At 48.4% G+C, this 19,950-nt stretch overlaps 1 protein-coding gene across 1 annotated transcript in view; it reads right to left on the bottom strand.

Moving 5' to 3' along the window:
• The window catches only part of LOC122928872 (transformation/transcription domain associated protein), a 153,129-nt gene that overhangs the window by 116,890 nt on the left and 16,289 nt on the right, over nt 1-19,950 (bottom strand). The window contains 17 exon segments of the mRNA XM_044282163.1: nt 629-826; nt 1,216-1,340; nt 1,343-1,432; nt 2,811-3,010; nt 4,629-4,780; nt 7,335-7,535; nt 9,636-9,892; nt 9,970-10,135; nt 11,793-11,984; nt 14,416-14,610; nt 15,488-15,585; nt 15,663-15,981; nt 16,677-16,911; nt 17,920-17,998; nt 18,243-18,381; nt 18,473-18,569; nt 19,744-19,832. Coding sequence (XP_044138098.1) covers nt 629-826; nt 1,216-1,340; nt 1,343-1,432; nt 2,811-3,010; nt 4,629-4,780; nt 7,335-7,535; nt 9,636-9,892; nt 9,970-10,135; nt 11,793-11,984; nt 14,416-14,610; nt 15,488-15,585; nt 15,663-15,981; nt 16,677-16,911; nt 17,920-17,998; nt 18,243-18,381; nt 18,473-18,569; nt 19,744-19,832 — 2,832 coding nt within the window.

Below are 19,950 nucleotides of genomic sequence, written 5' to 3'. Positions count from 1 at the left end.
TATGCCAGCCCCTAGCTAGAATAAATGTAACTCTCTAAAGTTAAAGGGTCCATTCACACCGGATCCGCAATACACCCGGCCGACACCCCCATAGAACTGCCTATTCTTGTCTGCAATTGCGGACAAGAATAGGACATGTTCTATTTTTTTTCCGGAGCCTCGGACCGGAAGATCGGGGGCGCGCTCCGGAGAATGCAGATGCAGAGCGCACACATTGGGCTCTCCGCATCCATTCAGTCCCCATAGAGAATGAATGGGCCCGCACCCGTTCTGCAATTTGCGGAACGGATGCGGACCCATTACACGGACGTGTGAATGGAGCCTTATTAAGAGGCCTATTTAGGAGATCAAGACTGGTGCAGGAGAAGTCAGTCCTGATAAGTCTCCCCCCAAGGTCTCCTGAAAGACACCTCAAATTATCAAAAAGAAACTAATAAATAATAATAATAATAAATAAAAAAAAAGGATCATCTATAGAAGCACACTGATGTTGGAACTTGTATACAATGAAGTAGGCAGACCCAATTTCCTCCAGTCTATTTTTGCGGCTGCTATAGGACAAGGCTTTTCTCCCCGTGTGTCCCCTGAGCAGCGCCCCGAGCATGTACAACTGGAACAGATTAAATACCTCTCCGGTCAAGTCCATCATGACGAAGAGAAGGGCTTTCAGAAAGGTCTGCTGATTCTGAAGCACCCAAATCAGAGGAAGGCGTTCCATGAGGAATTTTATGGAAACCACTCCGCCAAGCTTTGCATACCAGGCTTGTTCATAGCAGCACGCACATAAACGTTCCACAATGTAAGAGAACAATGGAAGCTGGCATGCCTGAAAGAGACAAAGAAGAAAAAACTAATTGCAAATTAATTCTCCTATATAAGGCGCCATGTACTACAAATAGCCAAATCTAAGGGTTACAGCGCCATCTACACATTAAAAAGAAACAGCATGTTTTTTTTTTTTTAAATACAGGCCCAATTGGATGACCACTGGCTGCGACCAAACTGTCCACTGCAACTGACGCATAAAAGTACACTTAATTCTGCACTATATACGATACGAAAGAAAAAAGGCTCAAATGTGCAGCGTATGCAGTGAAATATATGCTGCTGCGGATGCTGGAAAATATGGCATTAAAGAAATAACTAGTAATGTCATAGGTCGTTACAGTCCACACGATATAACAGACTCAAGTGCAGACTCAACAGCGTCCTTACCCTTTCTTTTGACCCAAGGATAATACTGGCGACGTCAAATATCACAGCCAAGGCGACCTCTCCGATCTTGCACAACTCCTTCTCTTCGTAGGCCATGCAGATTGCTATGGCATCAATCAGCACAAGGGATCCATGCCTTTCGAGCCGTTCTCTTCGCTGTGAAACATGGCCGTGCTGGGCTGACTGCCAACCTGGTAGCATTGTAATAGGAAGGGGCCTGGATATGGAGAACAGAAATTGCAGGCCATATTATTTAAAAGGGGGAAAAAAAAAAAAAAAGGGGGTAAATGAAGGTGCCAAACAACCACATAATGTGTTCCTAGAAAACAGAATAAAAGGGAAACTGTCAGCAAGAATGCCCTAAGCAAAGGCAGCATGATTGCTGACAAGAATCCCAATCCTATATTTTACTTTAAAGTGTTGCAGCCAGTGTTACAGAGGGCCTTTCATCTGTTTTACTTATAGGAGCTAAATGCCTGTACTTGCGGGGTACTTGGCTGATGCTGCCACCCGTTGTTTTCTTTGTTTAAACATCGTCCCCTGCGCCCTCCTGAAGTTTTCGCACCCAGTATGCTAATACTGAGCATCGGTACAGGGAGGAGGAGACACCAGGGTTTCTCAATGGGCGTCTCCTTCTCCCTGGCTATGACGCTCTCCAATGTGATTGGACCGCGCAACAGCCAGGGAGAAGGAGACGCCCATTGAGAAACCTTGGCGTCGTCTCCTCCCTGTACCGATACTTAGCATTAGCATACTGGGCGCGAAAACTTCAGGAGGGCGCAGCGGGGCGAGGTTTAAAAAAATTAAATGGGTGGCAGCATCAGCTGGGTACCCCACAAGTATAGGCATTTAGCTCCTATAAGTAAAACAGAGGAAAGGTCCTCTAAGTGCCAGGCTCGGGGACAAGTGTCCATTGGGCGGTTCCTCTTCAGCTTCCTCCCAGCCCAGCCTCTCTCCTTATTTGTGTGTAGGCACTCCAGCTGGAACAACCCCGCAAACGGTTTATAGGATCAACTGTATTAAACCAGGCATACTGCCAGGAAGGTTAGATCCTGCTGATTAAAATAATACATGTCGTGTGAAAATTGGTTGTGGCGTTCCAGAGAAAAAGAGACTTCTATTATTTATGCAAATGAGAGCTTCAGTGCACAGAGAGGCGTGGCCAGTTCTGGAAAGCTGGGGAGGGCCCAGAGGCTAAGCACCGCCCCTGAGAACAATAAAGTTCTCATTTACATAAAAAAAAATACGCTTTTTTTTCTCATGAGCGCCATAACAGATTTTCACAAGACAGGTACCATTTTAATCAACAGGATCAGCCCTACCAGACCGTGTGGGAGTGGGGAATGATTTACCGTAGTTGCTCATAGCAACCAGATTCCACCTTTCATTTTCCAAAGGAGCCTTGTTGTATGGGACTGTTATTCCCCTACTTTTTTTTGCACCAGTTTTGATAAATCTCCTCGATCAGGTCTGGTTTAATACGGTTGATCCTGCAGATAGGTGCTCTTTTAAAATACCACTCTAGTATGGAACCAAAAGGACAAGTCTTAGGGCCACCAAATGTGGCCACGAACGGTCATCAAATGCCAACTCACCGCACTGCTGGGCAACGGCTACCATTGTGTAATGGCGGATCAGGCTGGCGACGAACGGAAGGGCGCTAGGCCTGAGGTCCTTGATGACGGCAGACATGAAGGCTCCTGTCAGAGCCTGTTCAAAGGTCTTGCGGGCTGGAGTGTCCTGAGCTTTGTAACGATGCGAGATGATGACACTGGGGATGGATTTTTCAGTAAAACTGTAGAGAGAAATATTTTAAAAAAAAACGGGAGAAAACAACCGTTAGCAGCAGCGCTGGAAGCCATAAATTCAGTTTATCACCCAGCTTCCCTGCCCATACGTCTCCCACGCTGGAACAGCTCTGATCCGACTCATCTATCGCATTTTCATTTTGTCACCTATTAGGCTAATACGTGACGGATGGCTCCATTTGACAGGCAGCATTTAAAGGCAGCGGCGCGGCGAGGGAAACGCAGTGAATAGGCGGCGCGGGAGAAGGCTATTACCAGCCTGGCCTTTACCAGGGGAAGGTTTGATATTGATTTGATAATGACCGGGCGGGACTGTCGCAAACCTTTTAACAGCTGGACTGTTCGCTCTCGTGTTTGCTTGACATTTTGTCGCGCACAGAATTTACACGATAAAGCCGGCGATTATCCTGCTGGGAGGCCGCCAATGAACTTGTAATATATTTCATTACCTGACTACACAACACATTGATATAAGTGCCGACGAGAAGCAAAGCACAGGAGCGGGAGTCATCAAATCAGAGACACAAAAGTTACCGGAACGATCCGCCAATAGTTTTGAGCGAACTTGTGTTTCAAGTTCGGCGTCTAAAGTTCGGGTTGTCGAAGAATCGCGTTATGGATTCCACTACCACGGACCAAGTTATGGTCAGTTGAAACTGGAATCCATAACGCGATTCTTCGATAACCCGAACTTTAGACGCCGAACTTGAAACACAAGTTCGCTCAACACTATCCGCCAATCGTCTGGGGTCCTGCTCCCAGCAAACAGCTGATCTTTGCCTAAAAGAGCTATGGACGGCCAGGCAGGTCCCCTGCAGTGCAGTGCGACATGCCCGTCAGAGGAATGGTTGTCTGTGTAATACAAGGAAGCCTCGAGTCAGCCAGAAGGAGAGCCGCTCGTATAGAACGGTACTCTGATCTCCATTATAGTGGGGGAGGCCAAGCTCAAAACTCTTTGGCCAGACATAATTCATAAATATACTACATAGATGACTCCCTTAGGGGCGGCATTAAACGGGTTCTCCAGGATTTTCAAACTGATGGCCTATCCTCAGGACAGGTCATCAATATGAAAATCGGCAGGAGTCCGATTCCCGGCACCAACTGTTTGAGGAAGCCACATCGGTCACCGAGGCCTCCTCACAGCTTACCAAGGACAGCGGCCGTGCTTGGTATTGCAGTTCAGCCCAATTCACTTGAATGACACTGAGCTGCACCAAGGCCACGTGACCGATGAATGATCTCAAAAGGCAAGGAAGAGGCCTAGGCGCTCATAGATGCTGGGTCCCGGCTCCTTCACTCCCCAACCTCTATTTGTCTTGGGTACCTCCATGTAAACCTCCACAAAATAGGGGATAACTGTTAGATTGGTGGTGGGCCTGGTGGTAGGACCCCCACCAATCAAAAGAACGGAGGCTCTGTAACCCCTGTAACCCTCTGAAATGAACATTTTGCAACCGGCCACTCTGTTCATTTTGGGCGGCTGTAGGGGGTACAGAGCCCATGTTCTCATGATCGGAGGGCATCCCAGCGGTAGGATCCCCACCGATCTCATAGTTATCCCTTATCCAATGAAACTATATGAAAAAAGCCCTTGGTCCTTACTTGGGATGTGCCAGCAGCTGGTACAAGGCGTGCTTATTATCGTCCAGGCTCATCATCGCCACTAGGAAACATTTGATCACTTCCCAGGCCTGTCTCCGATAGTAGGGCTCAGTGTTTGCGCTCTTCAAACAATCCAACGCTGTCTCGATGGCCTGAAAGAGCAAACAGTGATTCAACCTAAAAAACTTCAGGGTCTCCTAGGAAATCAGCATCAAACTTCAGCCGCCCAACTTCCCAGAAAAACAACCCCCGCTTGTCTGCAAATATGAGGCTACCATTCAGCTCTGACGGAGTGACATACAGAATTACTTCTAGAAAACTGTTAAAGGGAGTTTTCCAAATTAAATTAGGTGATCGGGGGGATATAGGGAAGAGCTCATTGGAGCATACCAGCCCCTTCACTGTAAGAGTACGGTACTACAGCTTAGCCCACCTAAGTGACAGGACTGATCTGAAGAGTCCCAAAAGTATGGATGTCAGTGACACTGTTCCTCTGTATGCTCTGCTTTACAGTGCTTTCTCATATCTATCCATCCCTCCCTGTCTTGCCCTCTCTCTATATAGCTTTCAGTCTATCTACCCATCCTGCATCCATCAAGCATATATCCATCCATCAATCTCTTGCTGTATATCCCTCTATTTATCCATCCCCACCGCTCTTCACCCTGCCCTATTCCCCCCTCTCAGCCTGCCCTATTCTCCCCCCCCCCTCTTAGCCTTCCCTATTCTCCCCCCCCTCTCAGCCTGCCCTACTTCCCCCCTCTCAGCCTGCCCTATCCCCCCCTCTCAGCCTGCCCTATTCCCCCCCCCTCTCTCAGCCTGCCCTATCCCCCCTCTCTCAGCCTGCCCTATCCCCCCTCTCTCAGCCTGCCTATCCCCCCCCTCTCTCAGCCTGCCCTATCCCCCCCCCTCTCTCAGCCTGCCCTATCCCCCCCCCTCTCTCTCAGCCTGCCCTATCCCCCCCCTCTCTCAGCCTGCCCTATCCTATCCCCCCCCCTCTCTCAGCCTGCCCTATCCCCCCCCTCTCTCAGCTGCCCTACCCCCCCTCTCTCAGCCTGCCCTATCCCCCCCCCTCGCTCTCAGCCTGCCCTATCCCCCCCCCCTCTCTCTCAGCCTGCCCTATCCCCCCTCTCTCAGCCTGCCCTATCCCCCCCCCTCTCTCTCAGCCTGCCCTGTCCCCCCCCCTCTCTCAGCCTGCCCTATCCCCCCCTCTCTCAGCCTGCCCTAGCCCCCCCCCCCTCTCTCAGCCTGCCTATCCCCCCCCTCTCTCAGCCTGCCCTATCCCTTCCCTCTCTCAGCCTGCCCTATCACCCCCCCTCTTCTCAGCCGCCCTATTCCCCCCCCCCGCTCTCAGCCTGCCCTATCCCCCCCCCCTCTCTCAGCCTGCCGCTATCCCCCCCCCCCTCTCTCAGCCTTCCCCCCTCTCCAGGCCTGCCCTATTCCCCCCCCCCTCTCTCTAGCCTGCCCTATCCCCCACCCTCTCTCAGCCTGCCCTATTCCCCCCCTCTCTCAGCGCGCCCTATCCCCCCCCCTCTCTCAGCCTGCCCTATCTCCCCCCCTCTCTCAGCCTGCCCTATTCCCCCCCCCCTCTCTCAGCCTGCCCTATTCCCCCCCCCTCTCTCAGCCTGCCCTATCCCCCCCCCTCTCTCAGCCTGCCACTATTCCCCCCCCTCTCTCAGCCTGCCCTTATTACCCCCCACTACTCTTCAGCCCTGCCCTAATTTCCCCCCCCTCTCTCAGCCTGCCCTATTTCCCCCTCTCAGCCTGCCATTCCCCCCCCCCTCTCTCAGCCTGCCCTATCCCCCTCTATCAGTGTTCCTATGTGAGATGGCATGGAACAGCGACAATCCAAATCTACACACATTTATATTGACAGCATCTCCTCCAGCTCCATAATTCCTGTTCCCTCAACCAAAGTGGCTTGAAACAAAACAGGATTTAAGAGCTTGGAATAAAGACATTTAAACTTTCTCCTGAAGGAAACATGAATTTCATACCCGATTAAATCTTAATTAATATGAAATTGGAAGTGACCTTTAAAGAGCACAAGTCAAAATATCACTGTGTCCCGGGGGTAGATTCACGCCTGACGCGTCACAAAAAAAATAAACTTTCCCTTTCCACAGAAATTCACATTTTGCGGTCCCTTGAAACAACTGATCCATGCGGGTCCCGAAAGCCAGGCTCCACCGATCTAACACGGATGGTCCATCTAGGACACACCATCAGTTTCAACCCCTATAAAGAGGTATTACCTTACAGAAGAGTTGCAGAACCTGAGGCCACGTACGGGACATGATGCTATTCTGTGTGGCCCTCAACCATCTGACCCAAAAATGCTAATGGTATACTGTGCAGCCATCTCTGATTCCCCTATATATCACGAGAATGGGGTCCCCTGCCATGCTGTAACCAGAAGACCTAAAATCTGCAAAGGAGAGAACCATATGCAGGGCATGGTCTCCTTCACTCTAGAGTGCCAACTGGAGAGAAGGAGACCACCCATTCTCTCGATAGGTGGGACTTCTAGAAGTTGAACCTGCAGCTATCAGACATTTACGGCTTACAGGTTTCATATGTCCTGAATATCCCAGATAGGGGGGAGTGTTCATGCGGCAGGGTATTTCTATCTGCAAGGTCGCTGCACACAAAATATTACCCTCTGCTGGTCATAGGTTGGTGCACATACAGTATTCAATCCATTACCTTTTCCATGGGCAGCTGAATCGATGCCTTGCAGTCCGCAAACTCCACCGTGATGCTTGGCCCTTGGATTTCCGTTACAACATACTGAAGCTTTTGTGATTCTTTCAGCATTTTCCGGTTGCTCCCACCAAATTTTCCAAGGACTCTGTAAGCCACGTGGGAAATGCTGTCTGCTGGATTTCTCAGGGTCCTCCACAAAGCCTAGAAGACAGGCAGTATGCATAATAGCCAACAGCAACTTAAAACTCAAGATGTTCTTATCTGGTAAATGGCAGGTCCCACACCACCACCAGCTGTAATCATTTATAGGTTAACCCTTTTAGGCCCCTTTCAGATGAGCGACTTCCACCCTCCGGACTCGTAGCGTAATGCTGTAGCTCCAATCCTGATTGGTTGATATTGATTTATGATGCTATGTACTCCTTAGAGTTCTGGAATTTATTGGATAACACTGACATCATTATGTCCATGTCATCTAATACATTCCAGAACTGTAAGGGTTACATAGCATCATATATCAATATAATGCTATGCGACTGCGTCAGTGCTGGGAGGTGAGGACGGGAGCTACAGCATACTTATGCTACGAGTGCAATGCGTGGAAATCGCTTGTCTGAAAGCGACCTTGGTGCTTCCACCCTAGGAAATTAACGGTGTAACCTATACAGCAGCTGGATCTGGACAAGAGTAACCTCAAAGCTATACAGGGACAGTCCTATACTTGCTTTAGGGCTAGGAGTACAGTACTGGATTTATACAGGCACATGTACAAAGCGCAGATAAGCAGACAATTGCTGTTAGTCACCGGAGGTGAAAAGTTTACATGCCACAATCACCTCTATTGCCCGAGGTTGGGCGTGGCCTACTGCCATCGCTTTCCCTCACACAAATTCATTGTTTCTGGGCACCAGATCCATATGTACACAGCACGATCTGCTGCCCAAAACTGATGGTTGAGGTGTCCGGTCCAAAGATTATTTCACCCGATGAACAAGCGTTTTGCTTGCTCATTGGGGGACCTGGGGCACCTTTACACGGGTCGATTATCGGGAACGAGCAGCCGTACAAAAGGTTTGTTCCAGATAATCTGCCTAACAACTGGCCAGTCTAAAAGCGCCTTAAATAGTAACTGCTGTTCTTTTTTTTATTTTTGTAATGTGAAGGGGAAGTGATACTGACCATTTTTGTAATATATATTAATTACTGAAATTCTACATTTCTATAAGAAAAATAGCTCTAAAGTGGCCCATTTTGAGCCTTAGCAACGCTCCTCTGTCTTCTGTTTATATAACACAGTCGGTGTTGAGCAAGTCTCCACAGTTATGTAAACAGATGACAGAGGAGCGTTGCAAAGGCTCAAAATGGGCCACTTTAGAGCTATTTTTCTTATAGAAATGTAGAATTTCAGTAATTAATATATAGTACAAAAATGATCAGTACCACTGCCCCTACACATTGCAAAAATAAAAGAAAGAATGACAGTTACACTTTAACCCCTGCCATTTTTTGCAAATCTGACATGTGCCACTTTATGTGGTGATAACTTTAAAACACTTACTTATCCAATATCCAGGCCATTCTGAGACTGTTTTCTCGTGACATATTGTACTTCATAACAGTGGTAAATTTGAGTCAAAATATTTCATTTTTACTTATAAACAAAATACCAAGTTTACCAAAAACTTTAGAAAAATTCGCAATTGTCAAAATTTCTATTTCTCCGCTTTTAAAACAGATAGTAATACCTCCTAAATAGTTATTAGGCTCAGAAACCCTTTCCCCCCATCAGTGGATGAACATTTAGGACCAGAGAACAACCCAAGCAAATCTTCAAGGTTAGAAAAGCTCCTATATGACGTATGTACCCAAGTTCCCAGACAACTAAATGCTCAAAGTATGCCATGGCTAGAATAATCATAGGAGCTAGCATACCAGTAGCCTCCCATCAATGACAGATTGCAAACACTTGCAAGTAACTAAAGACAGCACAAAATAACATAAAAAGTCCACACAACCTTATAGCAACCAGGTCTGGAAAGAACTTCAGCTTCAAATCAAGGCAGAAAGTTTCCCATTAGAAAAGAATGTGTGAAAGTTTACTTTTCACAAGCTTCCCCTTTAAATATTTTACACAGCGATTATGCCGATCGGACAACAAACGCACAGAAAATGCCACCAAAGTCACCCAGGAGACGAGAACAAAATGTCGCCACCGTTGGGGATATCGAGAAAATTGCTGCCATGAATCACCTGGCTGAAGTGCACTATTGCTGCCCCCTAGTGGTGAAACATGAAGAATACCTGCATGAGCTCAGCACGGACGGGCTGGATGTGATCGTAGAGGAAGTCGGGCTGCAGATTGTCCACGCACAGCTCCAGGGTCCGCAGGCCTTGACTTACTAAAGTCTGGGAGCCATTGAGCGCAGACACTAACGGATCCATCAACATGGGGAGATAGGGCAGCAGAGAGCTCAGGCGGACGGGCACGGTGAGACACAACTCCACAAAGAGATCCTTCATGTGCTGCTTGTGCAGGCCGCTCTGTAACATGTTCAGGCCTATAAACGAGACACAAGTGATCATGCTACCGTCATTAGACATCCATACAGGGACTGGCGCAGGAGGGGGGACTCACCTTGCAGTAGATTTGGCAACAAAGGCAGAAACTCCTGATAGAGAAGATCATGGCTGCCTCCCCCAATAGACCTAAATAAGGCCCGGAGAAGTAAGAAATAATTGTACGGTTCCTTGGCAGTCTGGGCGAGCTCCATTGAGCTATTCACAATTTTGTGCAAATGGGGCTGCAGAAGAGAAACATTGGAAAATAATTTCATTACCAACACGGTTCATATTCCCATCTTACTCCAGGCCGCAACATCAAAAAGAAGGTTACGATTCAATGACAGCAAGCAAAGATGTAGAAAACGGTGAGGGAACTGTTCACATAACAGTAATTATGTAAAAGAGCTTCTTATGTCCAAACAGCAGATGTGTAGCAGCAGGTAGATGTGCCCTCACTTACTGATCAGTGGTGGTCCAACCTGCTGGGACCCACGATTTGGGCTTTTACAGCCAATAGGGCTAGTACTGAAGGGGCTGCTTCTAGCACTGGGACCTCTTTGTTGGGGTCCTACCAGTAAGTACTCCATCTAAGGCCTCATGCACACGACCGTATGTATTTTGCGGTCCGCAAAAAACAGATTCGCAAAAAATACGGACGACATCCATGTGCATTCTGTATTTTGTGGAACGGAACAGCTGGCCCCTAATAGAACAGTTCTATCCTTGTCCGTAATGAGGACAATAATAGGACATGTTCTAGTTTTTTGCGGAACGGAAACACTGACATACGGAAACGGAATGCACACGGAGTTCCTTCCATTTTTTTTGCGGACCCATTGAAATGAATGGTTCCGTATACGGTCCGCAAAACCAACGGAATGGACACAGATTGAAAATACGTTTGTGTGCATGAGACCCCTAAGGCTACTTTCACACCTGCGTTTTTGCTGGATCCGTCATGGATCAGCAAAAAAGTTTCCGTCATGATAATACATGAACGGATCCGGTTGTATTATCTCTAAAATAGCCATGACAGATCTGGCACTAAAACCACTGTAAGTCAATGGCGCCGGATCAGTTTTCTTTTGTGTCCGAGAAAACTGATCCGTCTCCATTGACTTATATTGTGTTTTATGCCGGATCTGTCTCGATCAGTACCCCATGACTCTCACAAAACGCTGCTTGCAGCACTTTTGTGTCCGGCGTAGGAATGCAGCCAAACTGAACAGAACGCATTCTGGTGCACTCCGTTCTGCCCCTATTGACAATGAATGAGGACAAAAATGAAGCGTTTTCCTCCAGTAACGAGATCCCCCTGCCGGATCTCAAAACCGGATAGCAAACACACAGATGTAAATGTAGCCTAAGGCCTCATGCACACGACCGTTCCGTTTTTTTTGCGGTCTGCAAACCGCGGATTAGCAAAAAGCGAAAGACACCCGTGTGCCTTCCGCAATTTGCGGAACGGAACGGGAAGCCCATTGTAGACATGCCTATTCTTGTCCGCAAAACGGACAAGACTAGGACATGTTATATATTTTTTTGCGGGGCTACAGAACGGAGCAACGGATGTGGACAGCACACGGAGTGCTGTCCGCATCTTTTGCGGCCCCATTGGAGTAAATGGGTCCGCATCCAAGCCGCAGACCAGAACTGCGGTCGTGTGCATGAGGCCTAAGTGTGATTGAAGCCTCATAAAAAATGTGAAAAACTTTATCATCACCTTATTATCAGTAGGATGTACTGGGATGCCCAATATCCTGCCTCGTACCCCTCCTGGGCCCTAATCATCAGCTACTATACATGTGAACAGGATCACTATTCAGAACAGGCCCGACGTGTGTAACAGGATTCTTAATTAAACAGGCCAGTCTGCGCGGAGATTCAGCTCTTCACCTTAAGCATTTGCTCGTTATCTGCAGCAAACAGGGAAACCGAGCCAAACACCAGCTTGAACAGCTTGAGGTACAAGTTGGACAGCTCCACGTTGGATCCCATCTCCGGAAGCCTTTCTAGTAAATACTCCACCAGGATGGTCGCGAAGAGAGCCGACGTGGTGGGGTTCGCCAAGAAGGAATTGGCAACAATCTGAGAAAACAAGACGTTTGTTCAAATGCAACAATCCTGAAAAAAGACAAGTTTCCCCGGGGGTCCTAAGATTACCACAGAGACAGTGCCATAATGTAGAAATGGTAAAGACTGAAAGAAACCATGCAGTGCACGGCAGCTCAACCTTTTGAAGGGCTGCCAATCAGTGATGGTCAGTTCGCAGTGTTCGCCAGCGAACACATGCGGGCTGCCATCTTTAGTAAGGTAGACTCACCCGTCCGGCGATGCACAGGTAAGGCTACTTGAACGGATCCGATCATATTAATGCAGACGGAGGCTCCGTTCAGTACGGATCCGTCTGCATTAATAACTCAGAAAAATTTCTAAGTGCGAAAGTAGCCTGAGCGGATCCGTTCAGACTTTCAATGTAAAGTCAATGGGGGACGGATCCGCTTGAAGATTGAGCCATATGGTGTCATCTTCAAGCGGATCCGTTCCCATTGACTTACATTGTAAGTCTGGACGGATCCGCACGCCTCCGCACGGCCAGGCGGACAGCTGAACGCTGCAAGCAGCGTTCAGCTGTCCGCCTGGCCGTGCGGAGGCGAGCGGAGCGGAGGCTGAACGCCGCCAGACTGATGCAGTTTGAGCGGATCCGCATCCATTCAGACTGCATCAGGGCTGGACGGAAGCGTTCTGCTCCGCTCGTGAGCTCCTTCAAACGGAGCTCACGAGCGGACAGCAGAACGCTAGTGTGAAAGTAGCCTAAGCCCTTACACCTGTGCCGGGAGCCGGTCTGAAATGAAATGCAGTCACCGGAAGCAGGCAGTTCCGAGAACAGCCCGATGAAGGCCCCCAGTGGCTGTTCTGGGAACTGCCTGCTCGCGGTGACTGCATTCGATTTCAGACCGGCTCCCGACACAGGCAAGGGCTTACCTGTGCATCGCCAGACGAGTGAGTCTACCTTACTAAAGATGGCAACCCGCATGTGTTCGATGGCAAACACTGCGAACTGACCATCACTGCTGCCAATCATATTACAGTTCCCCTGCAGCAAGCACTATAGGGAGCCAGTCAGAAGCAGGAACCGGCCTCCAGGAACCGGCCTCCAGGAACCGGCCTCCAGGAACCGGCCTCCAGGAACCGGCCTCCAGGAACCGGCCTCCAGGTTTTCTGCTGCACAGGTTCCCCTGGTGCCCATGCAGCATAGGCTGTCGAAAGACACCCGAAGAAAGTCACTTAGTTGAACTGTCCCAGCGATGTTGCTCAAGTCTGTACTGAACAGCACGGGTGTCCGGCAAGTGCTGGAACGGTTCACTACAGAGTGCACCAGAGTCCTGAAATTCGTGAGCTCCAGACTCCTCCTGTCACCAACACCATAAGAAAACCGGATAGCATAAACCGGCAGTGCAGAAGTGGAGATCCGGGGGCTCTCAGGTGTGTGATGTATTATTGAATGGACTCCAATACTAGGTTCGCCGTGGAGCTGCTAAATACAGATTTTAGCAAAATGGTTTCAATTTCACCAGACAGGAGGCCATAAAACTAGTGACCGATTTCCTTAAAGGTGAGTGTCTAGCAAACCCCCCCCCCCCCCCCACTTGGTCTGACTTGTAAAGGGAAGCTTACTTACCTGCTTCCCACTCCCTCTTCTACAGACCTGCGATGCTCTGATGGCCTCCTTCACTGGCCGGCTCCCCTTAAGTCATGACAAATGGTCACATGACGCAATGAGATTCAGTCTCCGCCGCGACCAGCGATGGGCTACAGCCATGTCAAGCCAGATGCTTGCAGCGAGAGAGCCCAGCGGAGCATCGCAGGCCAGGAGAAGAAGCAGGTAAAGTAGGCTTCCCTTTACAGGTTCCCCTTCCCAATTCTTGCACAACCCCTTTAAATAAAAAAACACTTGAGTGACAGGCACAGGCCACGCTCCCTCCTGCTAAGCCATTTAGAATTTTTTTTTTTTTTTGCTAAAGCGATAAGAGCAGTGTAAATCCCTTCACAGCGGACTCTTCTTCCTGCTTTAACATGCAGTAGCATTTCAGTGGGAGCCAGTCAGTAGTCCACGCTGCCTGAGGTTAGGTCAGCGGGATCTCTCTTCACAGATTTAAAAAAAAATTTTTTTTTATTTTTTAAGTGGTTGTCTAGGCTTGTAATATTGATCACCTAGGATCGGCGGAGGTCTGACACCCAGCACCTCCGCCGAGCAGCTGTATGAGGTGACTGAGCGTGCCGTCTCCCGCCTCTCTTCTTGCTCACCGGTGCAGTCTATGGAAAGGCAGCAGCGAACAGGAAGGGAGACAGCTGATCGGCGGGGGGCCTGGTGCCGGACCCCCGAAAATCTGAAATTTATGATCTATCCTGAGGATAGGTCATCAATATTAAAAGCCTGGAAAACACCTTTAAGATACCAGTCTTTGCGCCCAACCTCTAAAACACAACGCTGAAAGCATTCAGACTGTCCACACACCTGCAGGGCATAGTTTTTGGAGATCCGTTCCACCATATAAGGGACAGTAGTCTGAAAAATCTCCTTAAATGTCAGAGGATTCATCATGGTGAAAACGCCAGCAAAATGCTCCAAAACCTCCTTCTCCTCTTTCATCCGCACCGTCTGACAGTTGGCGACGCGTATGTAGGTCTGCCCGTTCCCCGCTATCTGGACCTGGAAGGGAAATACATCTATTCATAAAGCGCAGAGCGTCGTCGTTCCCCCCAGCACAGAATGGAGATTAATATGTCTGGCATTTAATGTGATTGTTGTGTCGGTGGCAAACTACCAGAAGTGAGGACATTACTAATGAGAGAAGCGGCTCTAAAACAACAGGCAGGGGATAAAATGATCCTTTCTGTAGTACATAGGTTAAAACATTTGATACCGCTGAGGAAGGTGGAGGACGTGCCAGTAGTCCTAGCTTCTGTGTATGAGGTATGCAGCAACAGGGATCAAGGCACACACTCCCATCTATATAGAAGCCAAGGGTTGTAAGATATCTGCTCCACAACAAGAAAACTGCAGCCACAGTCAATAGTCTTCTGAAGACAAGCCGCTGAGAGGCCATCCATGTCATCCATGGACAGGACTCGTCTTCTAGAGCAGGAGACGCTCTCACAAAGCAACTCCAGGTTTTGGCATACAGATCGGGGTCACAAGAAGAGGACCATCCTCTACGACGTCTATGGTTATTTCCAGGACACAGCCCCTTTAAAGGGATTGCATATCCAGAGGATACGTCATAAATGTCTGATAAGTGCGAGTCCAACATCTGGACCTGCACCGAACTTGAAAATTCTGCCCGCCGAGACCCCATTACTCCTGGATGTTGTGGCCAGAACTTAACCCTTTCCTTAAAGAGGACCTGTCACCACTCCTGACATGTCTGGTTTAGTAACTACTTTCATTCCCCATGTAATAACGTCTGGAGCATCTAGTCTTATGGCTCTGTGTTGTGCCAGTCCTTTATTATTTCTACCAGCAGAGATCAGGGGTTTATAGTTACAAATATATGGCCATATGGGCAGCAGAAAGGCCCTCCAGTTACCTGGTAAATGTCCAGCGCTTGCATCGCATACTTCACAAGCTTGATATAAATCTGTGTCTCTTTAGGTTGGAGCTGCTTATTAGGGACAAACTGTGCTTCTGTAAAGTCAAGAGAAGAAACGTCAGGAAAATGTAGAGCTTTGACCAGATGATAAATCGCTGTGTGAGGAGCTTACCTCCTGGTGCTTTGCATGAAGTGATTCCCCAGGTAATGGTCTTCACCCCGCACACCAAGGTCTTCACCAGGCTCCGGCAGTCCGTCACTTGGAAGGTCTGCTTGTCTTCTTTGTCTTTCTCACCTTGCTTATCAAACACTAGAAGAGGGACCTGGGTCAGGGGAGTAGAAGGAGCGGCGGGTAAAGCATTGGCAGGAGTGGCCACTGGAACGCTGGCAAGGATGGTATCAGCAGCGCACAGCTCAGACTGGGGCTTGCACTTCTTGAAAATGGCAGATAGCTGGTAGCGGGCAATAGTGTGGAACTTCAGAACGAATACCTGATGGAGAAATGCAAGGTCAAGAGTTAAAATGGTGGCACTTCCGGGAGGAGCAAATATGACTAGCTAGGTTCAGAGCCATATTAAAGGGTTTTCCCTTGACACGGTGTGGTCACAACATGTCGCCCTATAGGCACCACATTATTACACAAAATGGTAAATGTTAAACGCTTGGGACTCTTTAAAGCGATTGTCCAGGGTAAAAGGGATAGTCAAAAAAAAAAAAAAAAAAGAAGATTACTCATGGGTAGCGTTGAGCAAACTTGTGTTTTAAGTTCGGCGTCTAAAGTTCGGGTTATCGAAGAATCGCGTTATGGATTCTGCTACCACGGACCATAACGGAATTTAGAATCCATAACGCGATTCTTCAGTAACCCGACGCCGAACTTAAAACACAAGTTCGCTCAACACTACTCATGGTCCCTCTAAGGTCCAATACAGTTATCAGAGGGGTGTCCTGTAATGAGCCATGCCCCTCTGTGATGGTACCGTGACCAGGACAGGTTTATATCCACTGAAAGTAATTCATGGAGGTTCTTACTGAATGACAGAGAAAGCAGAGGTCTGGAAAACCGCAAGGAATTGATAAAGTATATTGGAAAACAAAGAATAACGGCGGAATTAGCAGAAACCCGAACGCTCCTTTAAATTGCAGACAGTTTTCGAAGCGTTTCCTCAACCACAGTATTCCTTACCTCCAGCATTCGCATCAGAATATCTCGCCCATTGCCGTTTTCCTGTTCGCTTTTGGAGCGGATGCAATCCACCAGGTTGAGCAGCAGCTTGCAGGACATGGTCTGGATGCTGCTGGGTATTGACTCGTCGTCAATGTTTTTGGCGAAGAGCTGCACGGCGAGGGATAGGTCATTGAGTGGAAGATGCTGCCGGACGTGGTGCACGAGATCTGCCAATGTGCTGTACGCCAGAGGCCTGCAGATTACACAAGGAGTCAATTCTACAACCTTACAAAACGGGGAATATCAAGTGAAACGCTGATACAGATCCACGGGATTAGAAGAGCCTGACAGATGCTGGATTATCAGATGTTCCATTAGGAGAACTTGAGAGGTTTCCTTGCTGGTACCAAGTGGCAGATTACAAGCACATCTGAACTTTCATACATCAGAGAGAGGCCCTGTTCAAATCACAATTTTGATCTAACCTCAAAGGGGCTGTCAACGCCTTTAAAACGGATGGCCTATTATACCAATTAGTGAGAATCCGACAACCTGCGCACCCACAGATTAAATGCTCGGAGGCAGGTACTGTAAAAACACAGCCCCGTCCATTGTGTAGTATACAGGATACTGGAGAGGTGCTTCCATTCACTTCAATGGGAGCCGCGCTGCAATAACCAGCTCAGTCCATTACACTACAGCAGGAGCTGATGCCAGAGCCACTGACAAACAAATATTGATGAGCTTTAATATAAAAGGAGTGGACAACCCCTTTAAGCAGATGCGCCAGAAGGAACTCCCACTGTACACACTAAGAGTATCCATAGGGCTCCATTAAAGGGGCTCTCATCCTCAGGATAGGCCATCAATATCAGATCAGCGGTGTCCAACATCCGGCACCTCCACCGACCAGCTGTATGAGGAGACAGCCCATGCGCTGTCTCCCTTCTCTCTCTTCCTGTTCACCGCTGTATGTCTATCCCAAGAGAGATGGGAGACGGCACGTTCGCACTGCGCGCGCCGTCTCCTCATACAGCTGACCGGCGGGGGTGCCGGGTGTCGGACCCATGGCAATCTGATATTGATGACCTATGCTGAGCATATTTAAAGCCCGGAGAACCCCTTTAAACAATGGAGGCAAAAATAATCCAACACGTCAGTATATCCTTAAAAAAAAAAAGTGTATAAGCGGATAGAAGACGAAAAGTCAAAGATTTATATTTCTGGGTGATTTTATGAATAAACGATTGCTAACTCCTACCGGAGTGTCTCCCGGGCTGTGTACCCAGAGCCGATGAGGACAGACTCGTCAAACAACTTATCCATGCAGGGGATGAACTCTGAAAGGTAAAAAAAATGACAACGTTATCACCAGGTAATCTGCGGCTGGAGTCCGAGCTTAGGCAACGTCATTAAATCCAATGGAAGCCAAAGTGTCTCATGAATTTAGGTGCCAGATACATATATACAGTCACAGCAGTGCATCCATATATACCCCGAAGAGAAAGCCTTCTTCTATTAATAAAGCTGACCGAAATGCGTGAGCCAAAAACCCTAAAGAGCAGCCATGAAACAAGTACTTACGGCTTCTCAAGTCCGTGCTGAGAATGTGCTTGGCAGCTATCAGCAGTTCCTTCCGAAGATGGGCGGTTTCCGGCGGGCAGTTGGTCAAGAGCTGTAGCATGCCCTTCACCATCTGCTGGGAGTGCTTTGCTACGGTATCCTACACAGCAAAAGTGAAAAGGTAACATAAAAGTACCAAGAACATATTAGAGATACAGACAAAACAGAGGTCCTGTAATGAAGCAACCTACCTGATAGATTCGGATGATATAAGCCAGAAAGGACAAGGTTTTGATCTGAGCGGCGATGAAGTCGGCATAAAGCTCTTTATTGTATAACTTGTGCTGCCTGAAAAAGATTACGCAAAGTGGAATGAGAAAGATATACAATTACCATTCAGATTCGCAGGACCGCTAGATTAAGGGGGTTGTTTCATATTGCTAGGATAGGCCATCAAAGTCAGATAGGTGCAGGTACTACTTCTGAGGCCCGCACCCATCTCTAAAAAGTGCCACTGAAAATTCATTTCTATGACTGTTCCGAAATAGCCGAGCAAGCACGCTTGGCTATTTTCGGCAGTCCCGTAGAAATAAATGGATGGCGGACGCTCATACGCAGCTACTCTCTCCTCACTTAGGGGCCCCGTGCTGGAGATGGGAGAGGGTCCAGAAGAGGAACCCGCACCTATCGGACAATGGTGGCATATCCGAAGAGATATGCCACCAACGTATTGATGAGACAACCCATTAACGCTCTCTTTTGGAACTTTAAAAGAGTTGTCTAGTTTTTAAACCTTTATGTGACCAGTGAAGAGAACCATACTTACCTGGTCCACCACTGCTCTACAGTCCCCGCTTGTATACTTCCAGAATGGACGAGGATCACATGCGCCGCTGCAGCCACAGTGGTGACATGTCCCAAGAGGCACATCACTGGGTCATATGCCTGTGTGGACTGCTGCAGCCAGTCATTGGCTTCATCAGGACACGTGACCCCCATCCACTCCGGAAGCTGATGAGCAAGGAGGAGGAGCACCGAAGGAGCTGGAACCAGGTAAGTATGTCTCCTTCCACAGGTCCAGCAGGGGGAGGTGGGGGAAGCTCAAAAGCCACACAAAGAGAACATGGGGTGGGTTTTCTGTCAGGCAGCATATTACAGTAGCTCTAAATCAGGCATCCTCAAACTGCGGCCCTCCAGCTGTTGCAAAACTACAACTCCCAGCATGCCCGAACAGCCTACAGGTATCAGCCTACAGCAGGGCATTGTGGGAGTTGTAGTTTTACAACATCTGGAGGGCCGCAGTTTGAGGATGCCTTCTCTAAATCTACAAGCTGACCAATGGGGCGGATTTATGCTTTGCAATGCATAGGGTAAAATCTGCTGGAAAAGTGGCAAAATTTGCATGTGACGCGTACAGATTCCGCTATGGAAAATCTGTCCCTCGTAGCCGTAAAATTCAGACCCCCAACCGACCTGATATGGATTCCTCAACATGGCCGCTTGCATGAAAACGGTTACATACCTGGCATTGGCAGAAACCTGTGTGACGATTGTACTCATGATCAGTGGTACGAATTCCGACACCATGTTGTGAATGTTCAATTTGTAGAGCTGTCGGGAAAAAAAAAGCAGAGCAAAGCAGACTGTAATTCAAGGCAAAGTCCAAATCTGACACTATGTAAAGGAGTTCTCCTGGATTGAACTACCACTCCCAGAATGCTCCATTCAC

Source organism: Bufo gargarizans, chromosome 2 (genome assembly GCF_014858855.1).
Source record: "Bufo gargarizans isolate SCDJY-AF-19 chromosome 2, ASM1485885v1, whole genome shotgun sequence".
In the NCBI taxonomy this organism is placed as follows: domain Eukaryota; kingdom Metazoa; phylum Chordata; class Amphibia; order Anura; family Bufonidae; genus Bufo; species Bufo gargarizans.
This window is presented reverse-complemented; position numbering and strand designations above follow the sequence as displayed.